We start from the raw sequence: 20,088 nt of genomic DNA on the forward strand, positions 1-20,088 counted from the left end.
ATCTGCATTTATTCAGGAGCCATCTGCATCTCCTGAGTGCCACTGGATATGCTGTGATATGGGAGATTGTGTCTTTTCTGTCCCTTTGTCTCTTTTGTCTCTATAGAGAATTAAAAATTACTTCTGTCATAAATGTATCTATTTAGTGTTGTATGCTCTGAACCAGGTGACTCCTGCCTTCCATGCTAGTGCCAGCATTTACTAGAATGCTGCAGCTAAACTGATGCTTTGTGCTGTGCATCACTTTCTGTGATTTTATTTGTGGATGTGTGTAACTGCTGAGATGATTTGATATGAAAATGTTAATTGTAAATTAATAGGGTTGGTTACAGTTCTGTTTGGGGTATAGATGATGATCACTGGTAAAATGAGGATTTGTACTAACAGAAATGTTAAAACAGTAAATCCAGGTAGAAAGGATGAGCTTTCTGTATTGCCAAAAAGGCAATTTCTTATTTGTTTCTTGGAGGGTTTAAGAAATGTCACAGTACTGTAGCATAGATTCATATATTCCTATAAAAGTACTTCAAAAGAATTTAAAGGGAAACACTCTTATGGAGGTGTTAAATGGTATCAAAAGCTCTTTATGAAGTAAGATCATAATGAACATGTTGGATTTTGCAAATGTGGATAAGCATCGGAATATTTCAGTCAGTTGTGTTAGACTGCAATTGTCAAAGCTCTCATTTAGAGCCTTCCCCCCTCCATATAATATTTGGTGTTCAGAGGTTTTACTCTGTCAAAACAATTGCATTTACATAGTGTCTCCATTGGCTGATTGTCAGCAGATCTGTAACCCCAAATTTGGGGTAGCCTACATTAATACTCATCACTGAGCTGTTTGTTTTGGCTTGGACTGGGCGTTCATTTCTGTGGGCAGAGCTCAGCGCGTTTGTCTGGTTCCCCTGGGCATGATCTCACACTCCAAGTAGGTGTTGGGAACTCAGGAGCCTTCTCTTTGCTGGTGGTGTGAGCTAAGGGCTTCTAAGCTTCCTGTTCAAGAAAATGCAATGAAAAGTAAGGAGCACATGTTGATGTTAGAATCTGTGTAAGCACAGAAGCTGTAAAAGAGTCAGGTATTACAGGATTGAGCCCTTACACCCCATCCAAGTTCTCTTTTCTAAGTGTGTTTAGCTGTGCAGCCAAAGCCTTGTGGCCTCACAGGCCGGTCAAGCCCTGCTACCTCCTCAGAGCAGTTCCTTCCTTTAAAATACAGATCCCATCTCCTTACTACCTACCTGGAAACTCCCATCCTACCTGCTCCTCCTCAGGCTGAGGGCTGCTCAGCCAGGAAGATGTTTTCAGGAGATGTCTCAGTGGGGATGACCTGAGTAATACTTAGTCAGTGACTTCACTGCCCATCTGTCAGCTGTGTCATTTGCTTTCCTGGTTTGTGCTTGCTGGAACACAACTCACTGTATTCAAGACATAATAAAAGAGGAGTTTTATAATTGACTAAAGGCATATTTTTCTGCCAGCTTGTTTGTAATTCATGTCATTGCTGTGACTCACTGAATATGCTGATTTGTGTGCAATGAATTAAAGACAAATGGCTGAACCAGTTGCTACCTCCACATGCATGTGCAACCCCCTTCAGGAGAGTGTTGCTTTCGCAGTGGGAGTGCCTGTGGCAACTGTCATGTGGAGCAGCTCATGTGCTGCCTTAATTTCCATTTTCCAACTGCTGAGCTAGGTTTAACTGGTGCAGATGTTCATAATCCTTAGCAAGGACTGGCATTTCAGGAACTCCTTTGTGCATGGTTCAGCCATAGCTGCTTCATGGGACAGCTTCCAGGAGAAGGGTGGGACAGCTTGGCATAGTAACAAATTCCTCTATCCAAATATGCCTGAATTTGAGTCACCTCCAGCAGTTCATGCTGCTTCAAAGGAAGGTAACAACAGTGTATGTTGTGTCATTTAGAATTCTGTTCAGTAAGAATTTATCTGCCTTATAAGCATGTTGCTACTGTAAACATGTAACTACAAACTTCCAAGACTTCAGGCACCCAAAGTGTTAATACAAGTAAGTCACTGGAATTTTCTTGGAATTACTCTAATGCATCTAAATCAGATGTATATCAGATGTACATTTCATTCCATTGAACTTTGGTCCTTTGTGAAACCATCTGAAATAGATGCTTATGAGATGTTTGCTTGCTGATTAGTTTAAATAAATAAATAAGTAATAGGAAGAGAGAGGAAGAAGGGAAAATGCAATTCCAGAAAATTGCCAGTGTCAGAAAATACCCTTTTCCTTCCCCATCTCTGGTACAATAATGATAATTTAAGTTTGAGGTAGTGGATGCACTGGCAAAAGTAATTTATGAGGAGTCTGATAATTTCTGACTCGTATTACATGAGACTTCATCAGTTAGAATCTTAAATTCTAGCCAGAATTTGGTAAGTACCTTAGACAGACCTTGTAAGCCACAAGTTGATATCCTTTCAGTGATATGGGCTGCCTCTGTCACCATGGCCACTCCTAATGTGGTACCAAGGCTTTTCTAAATAGAGTAAAAACTAGGAAATAACAAACCCGTCAGAATTGCTGTTATAATTTCTTTCACACACACATCTGTATAGTTCAACACTTTTGTTCTCTCTGTGATTCCCATGTGTAGCAAGCAAAGCTGTGATCTCTGCTAATTGTATGGAAACATGCCTTTTTTCAGTACAATGTAATGCAATATTCTTATTTATGATGCTTTTGTATTTCTTCTCCTCAAATACTGCATAAACTGTCCTCTTCTTTAAGAAGACCTAAGGGCTGATACAGGGATGTTCATTGCTGCTGTGAGAAGTTGCTTTGTTCCTTCCTGTAATTCCATCCTGACTTGGCAATGCAGGCTCAGAGTTATCATTTCATTTGACCTGTAAATCAATCTGTGTAACATGCAAAGTAACCACGAATGCAAAGGAAATGAGGAAAAAGTCATTTGAAAAGCATTTTATGGGGCACATTCCAAGGCTGTATTTATGTGTGTTTTATTCCTTCCATGAGGAAACAGTGAAATATGCAGAACTGTAACACAAATACACAAAGAAACAGGAAAAAGGAAGGATAGAGTGAGAATATTTATGTATGTTAATGAAGAATGGAGGGATTTAAGAAGAACCTGATCTCTTAGCTTTGCAGCGAGGAATAAGGATCTGCATCTTCTTTTCCCTTCTAGCCTGGACTTAGAGCATTACATGGGTAAGTTGCTTTGCCTCTGTATCTGACTTAGCAAGGAATGTGAAGAATGTTGTATTACCATAACAATTTATGTCTTATATTGCATTTGTTGTTGTATCAATATTGTGTTGGTAAACCTTTTAAAGGATGACTTCATGCCTTAGAAATGTTTGATGTATCCTAATGTTTAGCATTAGGTTACATGAAAAATATTCTGAAGTTTCCTTTCCCAAATTCAGATCCCATGATTTATATTTTTGACTAAAAATTCTAAGCCCAGCTAGACATAATTAGAGGAGAGCTCTTTTCTTTTTCTCTTCCATTAACATTGCAAGACCTGATATAAATGCTTTTTAACATTTTCTGTCTTCTCTCACATATAGGGTGAATATCTTACTGTTGTCACTTCCCTTCTGTCAGCTCTCTGTTGTTTTAGATGTCCTTGTTATGAAGGTGGTAGTTTTTGTAGTCACAAAGAGATAAGTTCCCTTAGTCAAAAGTATTTGCACCCTACAATAGGTCTGCCCAGACCTCTCTGGGGCTGCAGAGGGGATCAGTGCTCTGTACCCTGTCCAAACGAGTCTCACCACTCTGAGTTCACAGACTGTGTCAGTACCTCTGATGGGGCATCTGCATGTGAACAAGGCAGGTGCTCTAACACACAGCAAGCTTGGGCAGCTCTACTAATTTAGGGCTTAGCTACAGAAATTTTTAATAAGTCAGATGAAGAGGGGGTATTTTTTGTATGGCAGGTATTTCAGCAAAACCCTGTCCTTGAGTAGGTTTAAGAGAGAGCTTAGTCTCTTCTGATTTTCTGCTATTCCTCTGCCCTTAGGCACTCCAGAACATCCCATCCTGCCTGTGACTCACACCAAATATCCAGCTGTCATCTTAACTCATGCCTCTGTTGAGCTCTTCATGCTCTGATTACTTTGTTAGAGGCTCTTTTCTGCATAGGATCTTCCACACTCGAAAACCTTTCTTCAGGTAACCCCACAGCTGGAGCACAGCTCCTGTCCTGGGAGTGCAGAGCTGTGAAGTTCACAGGACCTGCTGAGTGACCAGGACATAGACCTGGTCTCACACACCTGCCTTCTGGGCCATGGTTTGAAACCCCTCTGGGGTCCAGTGTTCAGAACCAGCACCGGGATCAGGCTTTGTATGCTGGGGATGGAGATTGTCTTGTCTGTCCTATGCCAAATCCTATTTACTCAATTCAGCCTTGGGTCTGGCAGCATGTGATTTGAAATGAACTTGTGTAAGCATACTGGGTTCCTCTATGAAACAGTGCAATTACATTTCAACATTGCTTTACAGTCGGAATGTGAGCAACGTTTTGATAAGCCAACACACTTCAGGAATGTAGACCTCCTCCATGTAAATAAATGGACAAACTCCCTGACACCTCCCTGTTGTGTTTTATAGTCATCTGCTACAAGTACTGGATGTTTTGTTAGTTTCTATGTGCCTCCATGAATTATGAATGGTCATAGAAGAAAAAGTAGAAAAAGGCAGTATAGAGTTGTGATTCAAGACCAAAAGAAAGCTCCAATATTAATGCAGCAGCTTTTCTCCTTGTAACTTTAGCTTCTGTTTCTTTCAGAAATATTTAGCAGGATGCATTGAATAAAGTATGACCATCCCTCTTTACTAAAGGTAAGAGAATAAGCATAACAGAAGAGGTACAAAATACCAGTTCTGAAAACTCCTCTGAGGTGTCCCCTTCTTGCCAAGGTAGAAACCAAAGCCAAGTTAAAATGCTCTTTGTTAAATTTCACTGAAGAGTGAGGGATTGAGAACCTTAGAATAAGCTGACAAGCTGCTTTGAATTGTGAGAGAGTTCTGGAATAGTTCAGGGATAGAATGGGCACTTTATTTCTTGCATTAAATGGTAAAAGCTGTCAGTGCTGTGGACAGCTCAAAACAGACAGTTTTGTGTTCTTGGGGATTTTACTTTGAGCTGAGCTTGTCACTCACTCAGCAATCCAAGAAGTGCACATTAATCTGACAGGTTCAATATTCTGGTTCTAATGCTGACAATAGGGACTTTAGAACATACATGTTATACAAAAATATGTTTGCCTAGATGTCAGTTTGAATTCTTGTCAGCACATGAACATGAAATTACATTTGAATTGCAATTGGTTACCTATGAACTTGAGATATTTCTAACATGCAAACATTCAAAATTGTAGTAATTTATATTTAGATGTGGGAGTGTTTCTTTAGCATCTTAACTACTGTTTTGGGACTTAATTTTAGACACACCCATTTAAAAATGTTGGCTTTGATTTCTCATTGTTTAATTTGCAAAAGCATGTGTGTTTTAAAAGCGCTTTAAAATCTTAGTATAGAGCACATATATAATATTAATAATTTAATTAATTCATCATTCATTTTAAATGCATTCTTTAACAATACATCACCTTTTCCTGTTCTCTTGTGCACAAGGTAGTTTATTACCTTCATTCCTCCTGGAAGACAGAGAACAACCCTTGTACCTACAGATAAGCCTCTCTGCAAATACAAAATTGAGTTGGGGATGGAGATAAAAAAATCAGGATGAAAGTGCTGAGTAGCATTGCCAAAGAGGAATTTTGTTTCTTCTCTAGTAGTTTATCTACAGAATGATGGTACCAATGGTATATTTGTGTTGTGTAGTGTCTTATACTTTTACCTGGTATGTGAGAGGTCCCATCCTGTTCAGAATGGTCTGATGTGGAGAATTTTTTATGCTTTTATCCTGAAAAGGAACGTAAATTATGTACAAATTAAGCCCTGCCCTTTTTTGGCTCCCAGCCAACCACCAGCTACGAAGGAGCAGGAACGGCAAAAGGCCTGAGCACACAGGAACTTCTCTGTCTGCCTGAGAGCACCTGATGCCCTTGAGTCACAAACTGTCCAGCACAGAGACATCTCACCCTCTTACCTGGACAGGAAGGCCTGGGAGACCACTGACTGCAGGATTCTACCAAGGGTACTTACTACTTCTTTAGCTATTTTAAAAAAGCTGATATGTTTGACTTCAACTTTGTATGGGAAGTAATTAGAACATTTCTGATATTTGAAATTACAGTAGGAGAGGTAAGAGCAACTCACACTACATGTGCTGCGTGAGATGTGTCTGTGTTCATCAGCAGAATACATTAATAAATAAGAATAGCTCCTACAAATTCAGAGAAAAAAGAAAGTTACTGATTCTAAAAAGAAGCATTTTTAAAAAGAAAATTGCTTATGTTCAAAATTTGAAGACAACTTTCTAAATCCATGAAGCAGATCAATATACTAATGGTATTAGTACTTTTTAAGAAATATTTCTAGAAAACTTTAAACTTTTTAATGCAACCTCCAGCTTACTTAAACCTTAAGGAGATATTAATGACAAATGTTCAAATATATACCATTTCTCAAATATCTTTTGTAATGTATGTGATAAGCTTGACTTTACTTCTCCTTATAGTGTATAAAAAGATGCTTTTTCTCAGAAGATAAGGCAAAATAATTTTATATGGCTTAAAACTCCTGCATTGCATACTCTAGAGACACAGATTTATGTTTCCTTGCTTGAACAGGACAGCATACTTGTTTTAGTTGTATTACATTAGCTGTAATTTAAATTTTGATTTGGAAACATGGATTATTTTTCTTTTTTGAAATATCAGGATGTTTTTCAACATAAGGAGTTTGTGTTTTACAGTGTTACACCACTCAGTTTACTGAACTGAGTGAACTGACATTGGTGTTAAAACCATGTAACAGTGTGGAGAATATGGTCCTTTCCTGTGTCTGAAATCTAAAACCCAACATAGAAAATAAGAAGAATATCACAAACAAAATTGTAAAATACTAAGTAAGCAATGGCTAAAGTAGTCCATAATTTTGTGTGCTGTGGCTGCACCTTGTGTTACTTTTCTAGAATTTTTGTCACCCTGGAAGTGAGAGCTACCAGCTGTGCCCTGTTTCTGCCTGAGCTCTGCTGAAGCCTGGAGTACATGGCTGAGAGCAAACTGTGCTTAACTGTGAGGCTCCTCTCATATGAGGAGCTCCCCAACTATGAGTAAACCAAAATAATCTGCAGAGATTTGGTCTATATTCCTGTACTAGACTGCAGGCACCCAGCTGGGCTCCCACTTTATGGTGACATGACTGATTGCAGATTTTTTCTGGATTTTTGTTTGGGGGTGTAAGAACCTAGATCCCAATGTGCAAAGGCCAAGCGTGGAATCAGGACAACAGAGGCTCTCTGTGTGGGAGAATTAAATTTATTGGACAAGTGTTTAATGTAGAATAAACTAATTTGCAATACAGAACAAGGTGTACAGATGGGTTAATCCCATGGAGTTATACTAGAATGATACTCGAATCAGTTTTCCCAACTAGATGAACCCACAGGGCAGATGACTTATCTCTTCTGTCCCTTCTTGGTTTAGCTGTCTATGAATGCCCTACTGAGAATAATATGGTCAAAAGTTAGTGAGAACTGGACAGAAAACTAAATATATTTAATGTATTACCAGAAAAGCTTAAAATGGTAACAAACTTTTATCATTGCCAAAGACCCAAATGTGAAATAAAGTTGATTTTAAAAGTAGAGCAAATTCTTTCTTATATTTCTTATCTAATGTCTTGGTTTATTTTTCTGACTAGTAGGATAACATCAATTTGGCATTAATATATCAGAAGTTTATGAGTTTTCAAGGATAAAATGTTTGATTAAATCAAGTATTAAAAAATGCCATCATAGCTATTAAGGTTAGGTAATTATAATGACTCTAAAATCCTGTAATATCTCTTCATTTCTATATAATATGAAATTTAGACATATGAGGAAAAAACTAAATCTTGGAATATAAAAGTATTCAGACTCATTAAACATTACACATAAAAAGCTCATCACCAAAATTATTACTTTATACATTATTACTTTATACATTTTAAACATATTTAAATGATAAAATTAGTATGGGAGCATTGTAGTGTGAGAATAATTGAAACTACTCAGACCTCAAACCAATATGCAGAAATTTTCAAGAGATCTTCTCTGTTGCAGTCGTGATGCCAGAGGGATCCACGGAAGAGCTCCACAGCAGCCAAGCCTGTGAGAGCCAAGTGCCCGAGCCTGCTGGGCTGCTGGCTCCCAGGAGCAGCAGGACAATGGTGACAGGAGGCGGAGGCTACCTGGGATACAATCTGGGATGTGCCCTTGTTAGCTCGGGAATTGCTGTTGTGCTGTTTGATGTTCGGAAGCCTAAATGGGAAATTCCAAGCGGAGCGGATTTTTTCAAGGTGTGTTGGAGTTACATGTCTCATGCTCATTATCAAGGCTTCCTCTTAAGGACCTTTGATTAAAACATTTACAGAAAAGCCTTTCACGACAAGAAGAAGCCGCACTAAAAGGTCCTTGCATGCATAAGTACCTGATTAAGGGACGGCAAACAGGGTCCCAGTGTCTCGGTGTCACCAATGATGCTCTGTTTGGAGGTGACATTCAGTGCCCCGGGGAAAGAGCAAACAATGAAGGTACAAAGGTTCCTGCTCAGGGGAATTATTTCAGATAAAAAGATGAGAGGGAGACAGGGCAATAAAAGGGATCACAAATGCAGAACGACTGCCATGCAGAGGATGATTGAGGAAACTGAGATTTCCAGGCTGGGAAAGAGGTAACTCAGGAGCAGGAGAGCTCTGCAGACTGTGAGTGGCATTGTTCACTGTCCTTCCAGTACAAGAAGGAAGGGCCATCAGGAATGAGGAGTCAGTTCAATACAAAAAAAATGATGTGGCTTTTTGTGCAGTGGGTAAAAGACATGCACAAAGCCTCAAGAAAAATTTACCTCCATTGGAAACTGCTGAATAGATAAATTAAATTAGGCTCAAGAAATCTTCTGAATGAAAATTCTTCAAGACTAGAAGAGCATTCTGGGGGAGAGCATCACATTTGCCTGACCTATTCATGCTCTTCCTGCAGCACCCCTTTATGAGCACTGATTCTTTTTGATTTTGAACAATTCAAGGAATTACTGTGTCTGGAAAAAGGGGGAACACTAGAGGTCTCCAGTATTTGACAGCTCGCTGCCATGTGTGGAGAACACATTCCCGAGTACCTCTCACATGCTCCCAGTGCTTAGATTTGGGCTCTGAGGGCACTTTCTGGGTGCTCCTGTCATGCCACACAAAATCTGGCTAAACCCAGGGCATTGCTCAGCTGATCTTTTCTGAGCATTTAGTGTAAGAACATTTGCCACCCCTGCTAGAACTGGGAAGTTGATGGCAAAGCTGGAAGGGATCACAGGACCTTGGTTCACAATCATCCTTGTGATTGTGATGCCAGGTTTTCTCCTTTGGGCTACATCACCCTCTGGGGCAGGTGGAAGGGAGGCAGAGAGAAATGGATGATTCTGGGGAGGGCAGAATACCAGATTAAACCAGAACTTGTCTTACACAGGATGTTTTTAAGTTCAATTTCATAAACAAATTTTACAGACTATGGAAGAGGGATAAAGTATTATTGAGGAACCATTCAAACACCATAAGCTTGATTTAATACTGTAAGTCCACATAATTTAAATTAAGTTTTTGGACTCATGGCAATTATATCTTCTAAAGGGGACTCAAGATCTCACAAATGATCTTCTAGAACAGTGTTTTTTAATAAATCAATTAAAACAGAATAAATATTACAAAGTGTAGGAGAGTTACCTGGAAAATTGAACTATGGAGTCCTAGTAAATTAATTAATAAGTGATTTCAGAGGTTTGAGCCTTGAACAGTGATTTGGAGATGGTTAATATTATTTATACTGGTTAGCTCCTGTAGTATTGCATTGAGCGTGGGAAATATAAGTCAGCTGTATTTGTGAAATACTTTGGCAACCTTAGGAGAAAAAAGTTGACAGTTAAAGACTGATTAGAATAGCTCTTAATATTACCTTCAGTTGTTTCTTTCAGGATTATTCTATCAATTTAATTACAAGAAATAATATAATATCTAATATTTTGAAATATCTAAATTCTGAAAACAAAAGTACTATATTTTTATTGTTATCTGTATGTATGGGAGTACTATTAATGTAGTGTTACCTGGTATACAAAAATGCAATGTAATATTCTAACCCAATCATAGGATTTAATACTAGATACAGGTGTGCTCAGTGATACATGGAATTTCATAAATGTGATTATAGTACACTAATGTACAGTAGAAAAAGTATTAAATACATATAGATTGTACTGCTTTTTTTTACTCTTGTACAAAACTGTAATTGAAGTTATCATACAGTGCACCAAACAAGCCTTAGATGGATAAAAAGACATTTGTGAAGACAGCACAGATCATATCTCAAGGTGCCAACAGAAACAAGGTTTTCTTATTTGGTGATTCCAAGGGAAACAGCTGAACCCTTCCTGCTGTGATTTATTGTTCCTGGGGCTGGATTCTCCAGCCCTCGAGCACTTGCTGCTCCCATTCAAGTCAAACAAGTTTTGCCAGCCTGGAGGCTGCAGGACTAAGTGTGAAAATACGCATTATAATTGAAGCCAACAAGAGTCATCTTTGTTTTGCAACAAAATACTGGCAAAATTCTTAGTCATTGCTTTTTCTGTCTGTTCGTAATATTTTATTTAATTGTTGTTAAGTACTGTGAAAAACAGACCAGAATGCCTTTAGATTTTCCTTACTAGCCTTAGTTAATACAGTTCTGTAGAGAATGTAAGGAGTTCTTCCTGTCAAAAATCCATTCTTTTCTCACTTTACAGGGTGATGTGAGGGATTATGAAGCAGTGTTCAAAGCATGTGAAGGGGTTGACTGTGTTTTCCATGTAGCTGCATGTGGAATGTCAGGATTGGAACAAGCAAGTACCATTTTCCTAAAGTTTCCTTTGGTTATTTTTGAGAAAGAAAAGAATTGTCTGCACATAACAAAGAATGTAATTTTACAATATTTATGTCAGACAGAAGTTGTTACACAGGCCAAGTCATCCATACAGGAAATAAGGGAGGTATTCCTTAAATAATAAAGTCAAAGTGTGAAAGTAATGTACTACAAAATATTCTAGAAAAATGAGATCATACTTTTAACATCTTGGAAAAGAAGGTATAGCCTTTTTCTCTGATCTGAAGAAGAGTGACGGCATTGCTCTAAAACTAATACTGATGCATTTTCTTCTTGTGAACTCAGTCATGAGGAAACAGACCACAATTAATATATTATATAGAATAACAATGATAGTCACAGAAGGTATTATCAAAAAAGTCATGAACCTACTAATTTTATTTCTACGAACAGGACAGATTGCCACGGGAACAAGAATTTGTGAAAGCTTTCAGGGAGCATAGCCCCTGCCCATAATTCTTTCTCTATATCATGGAATATCTGGGGTGTGACAAAATATTGAAGTATTATTATTTCCTTTTTTATCTTTCATTTTTCAACTGTCTTTGCTCATACACTGAACAAGACAATAAAAATGAGAACTGCCAGAAATCACTGTATGTCAGATAGACAGAACTGTAACACATATCATAAAAAGACTTCAGCTATTCTAGATCTGGCAATTGTAACCATCATATTGTAAATGTGACTTGTTTGATTAATTAAATCTTGTGCAAACTCTATTTCTAGCTTCAAAAGAAAGATCAGATTGAATCCATAAATGTTGGAGGCACAAAAATTATAATTGATGGTAGGTACCTAGATTTTCTTTTTCTGCATCTGATCCAAATCATGAATTAAAAAACTTTCTAACTGGATGTTTCCTGTGGAGATCAGGCAGTAAAAGGAGGCTCTTCTCTCCCTCCTGTCAGAGTATGATGTAAACCTGAGTGTGCAGGTCCCATTAAAGCTGGTAGATTTGCCACTGGTTTGAACTGGGAATAGATTTTCAACCTGGACTTCATTCCTTGGCAGTCCAACTAAAGCTCTCCTCCATGTACTAGTTATTTTTCCCTTTACGTAATGGAGAAGTGTTGTCCTCCTTCCTTGTAGAAATAACATGAGACCTGTTGTAATGTTTGTTGTGTCATAAATATTTGGAAACAGGCACTATAGATGTGTATTTAGCTATTATTTTATCACATTAATGCAGAAAATCTTCCATCCTTTCTGCTTACTTACCTTTTTAATTTTTTTTCTTCTTACTTATCTTACTTACCCTTTTTTTTATACATTAGTTTTTAATTACTGTCTCTGGAAATGCCAGTAAAATCAAATAGGAAAAAAAGGCAGCAAAATGGCAAAACCAGTTTTTATTTAGACTAATTGTCATGCTGCCTGTGTGTTATTACTGAAGAAATGCAGAAATAGAATAGTAGGCAAGGAAAACTCTAAACAAGTTAGAAGGAAGAGTTGCCACATATTCCCCTCTTCCTTCCCCAACCTCCAAACCCACTGAATCATGTTATGTCAAATTTCCATAGGCTCCCAGCAAACCATGACACTGGGAAGAGCATGAACATGCTCATCTACATTTTAATAATACACCTTAATATTATATTTTTCCTCAAATATTTACAACAATAATTAACATTTATTATTTTCAAAATGAGCCAATGAACCAGCAGGACAGACTGCTTCATAGATTCTAAAAATTTCTGTGTTTGCATTTTAATTCACTTCAACTTTAGGAATATTGTTAAATGAAAAGGAAATTTATGTTATTCCAGTTTGCAATGACAGACATGCAGCAGAATTTAGCTACAATGTCTTAGCTACACAAGACTGGAATCCATAATTAAGTCTTTGTTTTGCAAATAACATTAATTTCCTTTGTACTTAAAGCAAGGCTGATTATACACTAGCAGTGTATGCTTTCCTGTTAACACATCATTTGTCACTGATGAACAGACTGAAACAAAGGCAGTTTTGTGGCATGTGGGCAGAGCTGGCCCGGGCTCCTGTGTGACTTCATGTTCCATCCAAGTGGGGTGCAAGAGGCAGCTCATGGAACCGAGGGTAACCCAGTGGCCTTGCAGTGGCTGCTCCCCACAGCACTGTCCCAAGGGCTGTACCACAACAAATGCTCTTACTCATCTCCTTTGTAGTCAATTTGTAAAGTGAACATGTTTTAAGAAAGGTTTCTCAAGGAGGACTTTTTCCCCCACCAAGATAATTCCACTACACAGTTGATGATTGCAATCCAGTGATATGATAGTTACAGGTACCTCATCATGAAATATTTGGTGGCCACAATGTGTAATATTCACGTATTTGGAATGAAAAATAACAGCTGAATGGAAGATATTATATTAAATGATAAGGTAACATTAAAATTAAAATATTAGCTTCTTTTCTATAATTGTAATGTTTGTTTTCAAAAAGAAAATCTGCCAGTTCAATTATTTCTCCCTCTTTATTTTTGTTTTGAAATAATATATTTTGTGTATCACTGTAGTCTGCAAACAAAGAAATATCCCTAGACTGATATATACCAGTACAGTGAATGTGGTGTTTGGAGGGAATCCTATTGAAGAAGGAGATGAAGAAACTGTACCATATTTTCCACTGGAAAAGGTATTTTGTCCATGGCATGGTGTGGCATTTACTGTGCTCCAAAGGAAAGATTGTGTGAAGGCTGTTCTAAGAGCAGAAGTTGTTTTACTGTAGATGTTCTCAGTACATTCAGCACAAAAAGTGAATGAAGTAAATATGAATGGACTTAAATTCACTCTGAAGCTAAACTTGTGCTACTAAAGTGTAAGTCTGTTTTTTGTCATAAACAAACTATATATTTACTAAATCTTACTGTTTGTAGTTTTGTTTTGCTCAGCTGATACCTGTGAGCTGGCTAGATTCAAATGTTGTCAGTCATAAACAGTAAGTTTGCCTTTACAGATTCAGTAATTATCTTATTCTGCTTCCTTATAGCAATTTAATCATTATTCCAGAACCAAGGCAATTGCAGACCAAATGGTTCTTGCTGCTAATGGAACTTTACTCAAAGGTACATATAAAGCATTTGGGGCTTTTCTATCATTAGGAGTGCTAATGCAGATTCCTTTCTCTGGTCCCTCATTTATCAATAGTACACTTTAACTGAAATAAAGATTTATTTGTTTCTATTCCTTTTTTTCAGTGGATAATTAGCTGTTCTGATAATACCAATTTGTAAGCACTGTCCAATGGGTTCTCGTAACCCCAAGAAGGTTTTTCAGGCTGCTAAGCTCAGGTCTGTCTCTGCTGCTGAATTCAGTTTCACACAGAAATGAAATCAAGTTCCCATGAAGCTGAGCCACACAGAATGATCAAAATGAGCCTTAATTTTGACAGTGTAAAATTCAGACAATATGTGTCAGCCATCTGACAGTCACCTGTTGCTCTCTCTCCAAGGAGGGGACAAGCTCCACACGTGTGTGCTTCGCCCGCCGGGCATCTACGGACCAGAAGAACAGCGGCACCTGCCTCGAGTAGCCGTATGTGTTTTGTAGTCAGCTCTGGAGGACACCACAAGTAGTTGTAAGGGCATAACACAAGTGGTAGTACCTTGATTGCAGTTCTTAACCATTCCTGCAGGAATGTGGTGAAAGCTTGGGGCCAGGTGATGTGGTGCAGGGTAACAAATAGCAGGAAACCAGTACTGCGGGCCAGGATCAAGCTGGGCTTCTCAGTGAAAAGTGGAAGGCTGAAATGCCATGCTAAAAGAACTAGGTTTGATCCCTATCATTTAATGGAAATATTGTATTTTAAACATGAACTTTAGTTTATGCCAAATAACATGATGTCACTATATCTTGCCACTGCCTATCAGTGCAACCATCTTTGATTTCCAAAACCACCCACTAGTTGGGTTTCTTCTTGTGACACATTTCTTGTGCTGTAATTGTACACAAATACAGAAACATCCAAGTAATTGGGTTGAGACAAAATCAATATTATAGTGCAAAATAAAGGAATAATGTAGTTATCTCATGTTTTCTGTTTCTGCAGATAAATATCCAGCGGAGACTTTTTAACTTCAAGTTTGGGAATCACAAAGTTCAGATGAACTGGGTTCACATAGGAAATCTAGTGCAAGCTCATTTACTGGCTGCTGAGGCTCTCACCTCTGAGAAGGGCTATGTAGCTGTAAGTAAACAATATAATCATTGTGTCCCAGTATCTTGAGTTCTCAAACAGGTTTAATTTTTGATGTTTTGAGATCCAAGAGTGTCCAAAAATTCATATGCTAAATTCTCAAAAACGGTGTGTAGCTCCACAAGTATACAGGCAGTGCAAATGCAAATACATTCCATTCATATTTTGATGGGTTTTTTGTTTGGTTTGAAAATACAAAATTTCCTGGGTTACTGGAGGAAACTGTGTTTTTAATTACCTTAATATATTCACTATTACACAAATATCTATATATCCGGTTATTCTCTTGAAAATAGGTTCTGACCATTGATGCATAACATTTAAAGCAACCATTCTGAGGCATTCCAATTGAATTTTCAGAGCTGAAAATTCCAAAACAGAGATGTACAAAATTAGTGGACAATTTTTAAAGGTTTTTCTTTCTGTTCTACCAGTCATAATTGCAGTAGCAGTCTGAGGACTGTGAAGCATTACAGAACTGACATCGTTGCAGCAGTTGCTGCATTCACAGATCCTGAAGGTCCCAGATTCACTTAGGTTGGTAGGAGCATACAGACAACAAGTGAACACCTTGCCATGTGTTCTCCATTAGTTCAGTGCTTGGAAGACACAAAACTGTTTTAGATTTATGTAATTTCCAGAGTCCCAGGTTTGCTTGGGTGCTCAGGTGTTCCTGGTACTCAGAGCTGGGCTGACTCCTCATCCAGAGCACAGCTGGAACTCGATCTCAGAGCTGTGTTTGTTAAATGCCATCAGTGCTGCCCATTCCATTGAACTCACCAAGGTTATTCTATGCCCAGCACATCATGATTCTTCACATAATGATCCAACAGCTGGGCTACTACATGGGAAAACTGAGCTCTGATCTACACTACAGAATTGTTAATCATCATGAGCTCTACCACCACTGTGAGGTTACAACTGTGAAGGCCAGTGAAGGCAATTTCCTCTGTGTACATTCACCTTGCGCATGCTGGCGTGTTGTTCATAAAATCATGACAGGCAGGTAGGTATGAGACAGAAAATGCCATCCTGTGCACAGTTTTGTCACTGTTTTTCTCTGCTTTTTACCAGAGTGGTCAGGCTTATTACATCCATGATGGTGAGAATGTCATCTTCTCTGAGTGGATTGTGCCTTTGGTACGTACTGCACAGCCCTGCAGCTCCCAGCACTGCGTGGGCACAAGTCCTGTCATTGACTGACACACCAGCCCAACAAAATGAAGCTCAGTGCACATAAATTACTGAATTATTTAACATGAAACTCAGCCCTGCTTTTCCTGCTTTCCAAAATTCCACTGGTGTTCAGGGAAGTTTTGGACACGTGTAACTGTGCAGTTTGGTGTTATTGCTTTGAGAGGATTTAGGTGGGAGGTCCAGAACCTGCTGCAGGACAGAGCATTTCATGAAGCAAACCCACAGTGAATGGCAAGCTCTGCCACTGGCATCTGGCAGGACTCTTACAGCTGTTGCTTTGTCCTGGCATCAGCTGCAGCACAGAGGGGAAGCCCATGCAGAATCTTGCCTTAGAAGCTAAAAAGAGACAACACTATATTTTCAGAAATATCAGGCTGGGATTCTAGGAGCATGCCAAAGCTTTGATCCTGCAATGCCATCACAGAAAATGACTGCAGCAGAAAACTGGGACTGTATTTGAGTGTAGTTCAGTATTCCAGTCTGAGTCATTTCCCCCTTAGAAATGGCCTTTTATTCCCCTTTATTGTCCAATTGCAGATGAAGGGTGGGAGATGGGCACCAAAGAATAAGTAGTGGGCTTCAAATGCTTACTACCTTTTTACACAGGAACACTAGCTGGAAAAAGTAGTTTAGATACAAGTTTTATCAACGTTCTTTAATTTTTTTCCATTTTCATGCCTCATTGACACCCTCAATTTCTCTATTATTCTTTCTTTTTATACCCTTTTTAGTTTGAAAAATTAGGTTACAGGAAACCTTGGATACATATTCCTGTTCTCCTGGCTCATATAGCAGGTAAAAAAAAAATACATTTTTAATTATTGTGGGTTGTTTGATTTCTTTATTCCTACAAAACTACATAGTGGCTTTATAAAATGCAGGGGCCCAAATTGGAGGAATTATTTAACTTAACGTTATTTTAATTGAGTATAATCACTTGTGTCATGTGGTATTAATTATACCAGATAAAGTTTAAAGGCTATTCATAAACTCATCATGTACTTTATAAATTAAACATTGCCTTCTACCAGTAGGAATTACAGGATGTGCAATGTCAGCATTGTCTCAGTTTATTGTTATCTAGATGTCTCATTAAGTAATTTCTGTTTCACAGCCACTGTGATGGAATATCTGCACCTGATACTAAAGCCAGTTTTTAGCTTCACACCTTTCTTGACAAGGAATGAGGTAAATATATAAAAAAAAGATAATGTTTATATATTTCTGACTCAAATGCTCATTAAAGATGTGATACACCCTTTGGATTGTCTGCATTGCAGCTCTGTTTCCTGTTCTGTTTCCACTGTAGCATCAATGTTGATATATTTTCATCCAAATTCTAGAAAATTGGATATTAAAGTCACTGCTATTACTGTCCTTTTGGCTTTTAGGTGTGGAATGTCACTGTAACTCACACTTTCCGAATAGACAAGGCACGAAACCAACTCGGTTACAAACCAAAGAAATTCTCGTTTGCTGATTCTGTGGATCATTATCTAAAAACAAGACCTACCTGCCAAGAAGATCACATGTTCCTTAAAATGGTGTTTGTTTTTGGCATTTTGTTAAGTTTGATCATTCTTTCTTTCTTCTAAAATCAAATAGCCACTCACCTGTTCCAGAAAACCTCATTTTGTTTCTGAGTATTAATTATCTGGTCATAGTACATTCCTCAGCCACTCTGGGCTTTGTTACTCATATTACTATGATGACACCTCTCTGACCTCATTAAGAAAGAAAAAAAAACTCAAAGAAAAACAACTAGAAAAGTGAAAACATAGGATGTATCAGGAAATGTTCCCCAAGAGCAACACAGTGTTACAGTAAAGGAATTCCCCACAAATGGGTGCAGGAATAGTTTTAATGGATCTCCATTAAGTGATTTTTTTCCTGCTGGGAAGCATTTTCTAAAAATGATAATTTTGGAGGGTGAGAAGGTGGAAGAAGAGGAAGTGTCACAGGACAGCAATGCTGTAACAAGTTCAGCAGCTCCAGTGAAGGAAATGGTGACTAAACAACTCTTCTGATGAAGCCATGGCTACAGCTACTGTCAGTTAGCCTGAAGAATTACAGAGACCTGGGAAACAGTGCAAAAAAATATGAAAAGTAAATATTTATAAATAATAGGTGATTTAGAGGAATGAAAATCATATTTATGTAAAATAGTTTTATTGTTCTAAAACTTTGTAAAAATGTAATAAATATAATTATGTGTGTTTGTAAATCAAATAATATCCTTTCAATGCAATAATAAATAATAACTGAACCAAATACTGTTTTTAAGGAGCTTGTGGGAAGGTGGAATTCAGCCAGCTGTTACTGCTCCCTAGAGTCACATTGTCCACAATCCTGTAGCAGTGCTGGCACACACTGTGTGTTCAGGGAATTGCATTTCGGGGTGAGCAGAGAAGTCAAGCACCAAGACAGGAGTGAGAATCCAACCTCTCTCTTTTCTCCTTTCTTAAGTCTTACATCAGTTGCTTCTTGGCTGGATTGCACTATGTGAGCCACCTGTGCACTGTGTACACACCAGGTGTAAGCCCAGACAAACCTTGAAGATGTTATGAGTATTTTCTTAGGAACCAGCTTTTCTCTGACCAGGGAGCAGTTTCTCCCTCTCTTGCACCCCACGTGAACCAGGAGAGTTGGATTTGCCATGGTGGGTCATGGAAGACAGTGCTGGAAAAGCTCTGCCATCCGATTATCTCCATTCTGTATTCCTCTTGCCTTTTGTTAGCATTTTACATGATTTTTAAGATCAGTAAGTTTATGAGATTCTCTCACTCTATAGCATATGCAGGGGAGCCAAGAGCAAGCCTAGAAGAATAAAGCTTACAGGTAAAAGACAATACACAGTGTCAGGAAAATATATGAACAACCACAATTACCACTGCAGTTTGTTTAAGCAAAACTTTATTTTACTCTATTTTTTTTTCTCTTCACTAACAGTTCTGTGTGCAGTGAAAGCAGTAGAGTCTGCTTGATTATGGATTTGCATTTGGAGATTGTCCATGTCCATACAAAGTGAGCTCCTTCCTTTAGCAGGAGCACTGCTCAGCCCTTTCTCTTATTCCTGGCAATTGACAGGAAGCTTAAAGAAGCTCTGTATGTATGAGATCTTTATCCAGGTTTGATTAAAACCAGTTAATTCACAATTTATTACTGCAGAGCTGCAGCTAAGCCAGCAAGTGCTGGAGGCAGGCAGTACTGTGGAAGCCTTTACTCCTAAGAAATGCAGAATAGAAAACCACAAGTGTAAAGTTACTTCCAAGCTAAAGCATTTTAGCTGCATGCAAACATTAATTTGGTTCTAAATTAGTTATTTATAAATCTTTCATATCACTTTTATTGGACTAATAGCTCAGGATGCATCCTGGATTGCACCAAACTTTTCACAAGAGTGCAAGCTGTGGCCTCATGTGGATGCTCCTCAGTAAGGACTAACCAAGGAATTCACTGGCTTTGTGGTTGTAAGTCCCTGTGGAGTCCCATCATTTCAGTCCTGATGTTTTTTTACATCACTGTTATAGCAGCACTGATTAACAATAACTGGCTTCAGTACATTGATTTATCTTTCTTACAGATGTAGTATTTGGGATTTTAAAACAATCCTCAGTACCAGCTGGGAATAGCCAGCTCTCTTATTTCTGTG

The 20,088-nt window shown here is 38.2% G+C and overlaps 1 protein-coding gene across 1 annotated transcript; it reads left to right on the forward strand.

The window, feature by feature from the left end:
• Positions 1–102: 102 nt before the first annotated feature.
• On the forward strand, positions 103–18,749 carry LOC107211291 (putative short-chain dehydrogenase/reductase family 42E member 2). The gene is made up of 13 exons (XM_015643161.2): positions 103–4,831; positions 5,975–6,152; positions 8,226–8,461; positions 10,927–11,022; positions 11,793–11,853; positions 13,561–13,679; positions 14,034–14,109; positions 14,496–14,578; positions 15,093–15,230; positions 16,314–16,379; positions 17,168–17,231; positions 17,551–17,624; positions 17,828–18,749. Exons 3-13 carry the CDS (start codon positions 8,231–8,233, stop codon positions 18,029–18,031), a joined length of 1,212 nt encoding a protein of 403 aa, XP_015498647.1. The 5' UTR covers positions 103–4,831; positions 5,975–6,152; positions 8,226–8,230; the 3' UTR covers positions 18,032–18,749.
• Positions 18,750–20,088: the final 1,339 nt, after the last annotated feature.

This window comes from Parus major, chromosome 14 (assembly GCF_001522545.3).
Source record: "Parus major isolate Abel chromosome 14, Parus_major1.1, whole genome shotgun sequence".
In the NCBI taxonomy this organism is placed as follows: domain Eukaryota; kingdom Metazoa; phylum Chordata; class Aves; order Passeriformes; family Paridae; genus Parus; species Parus major.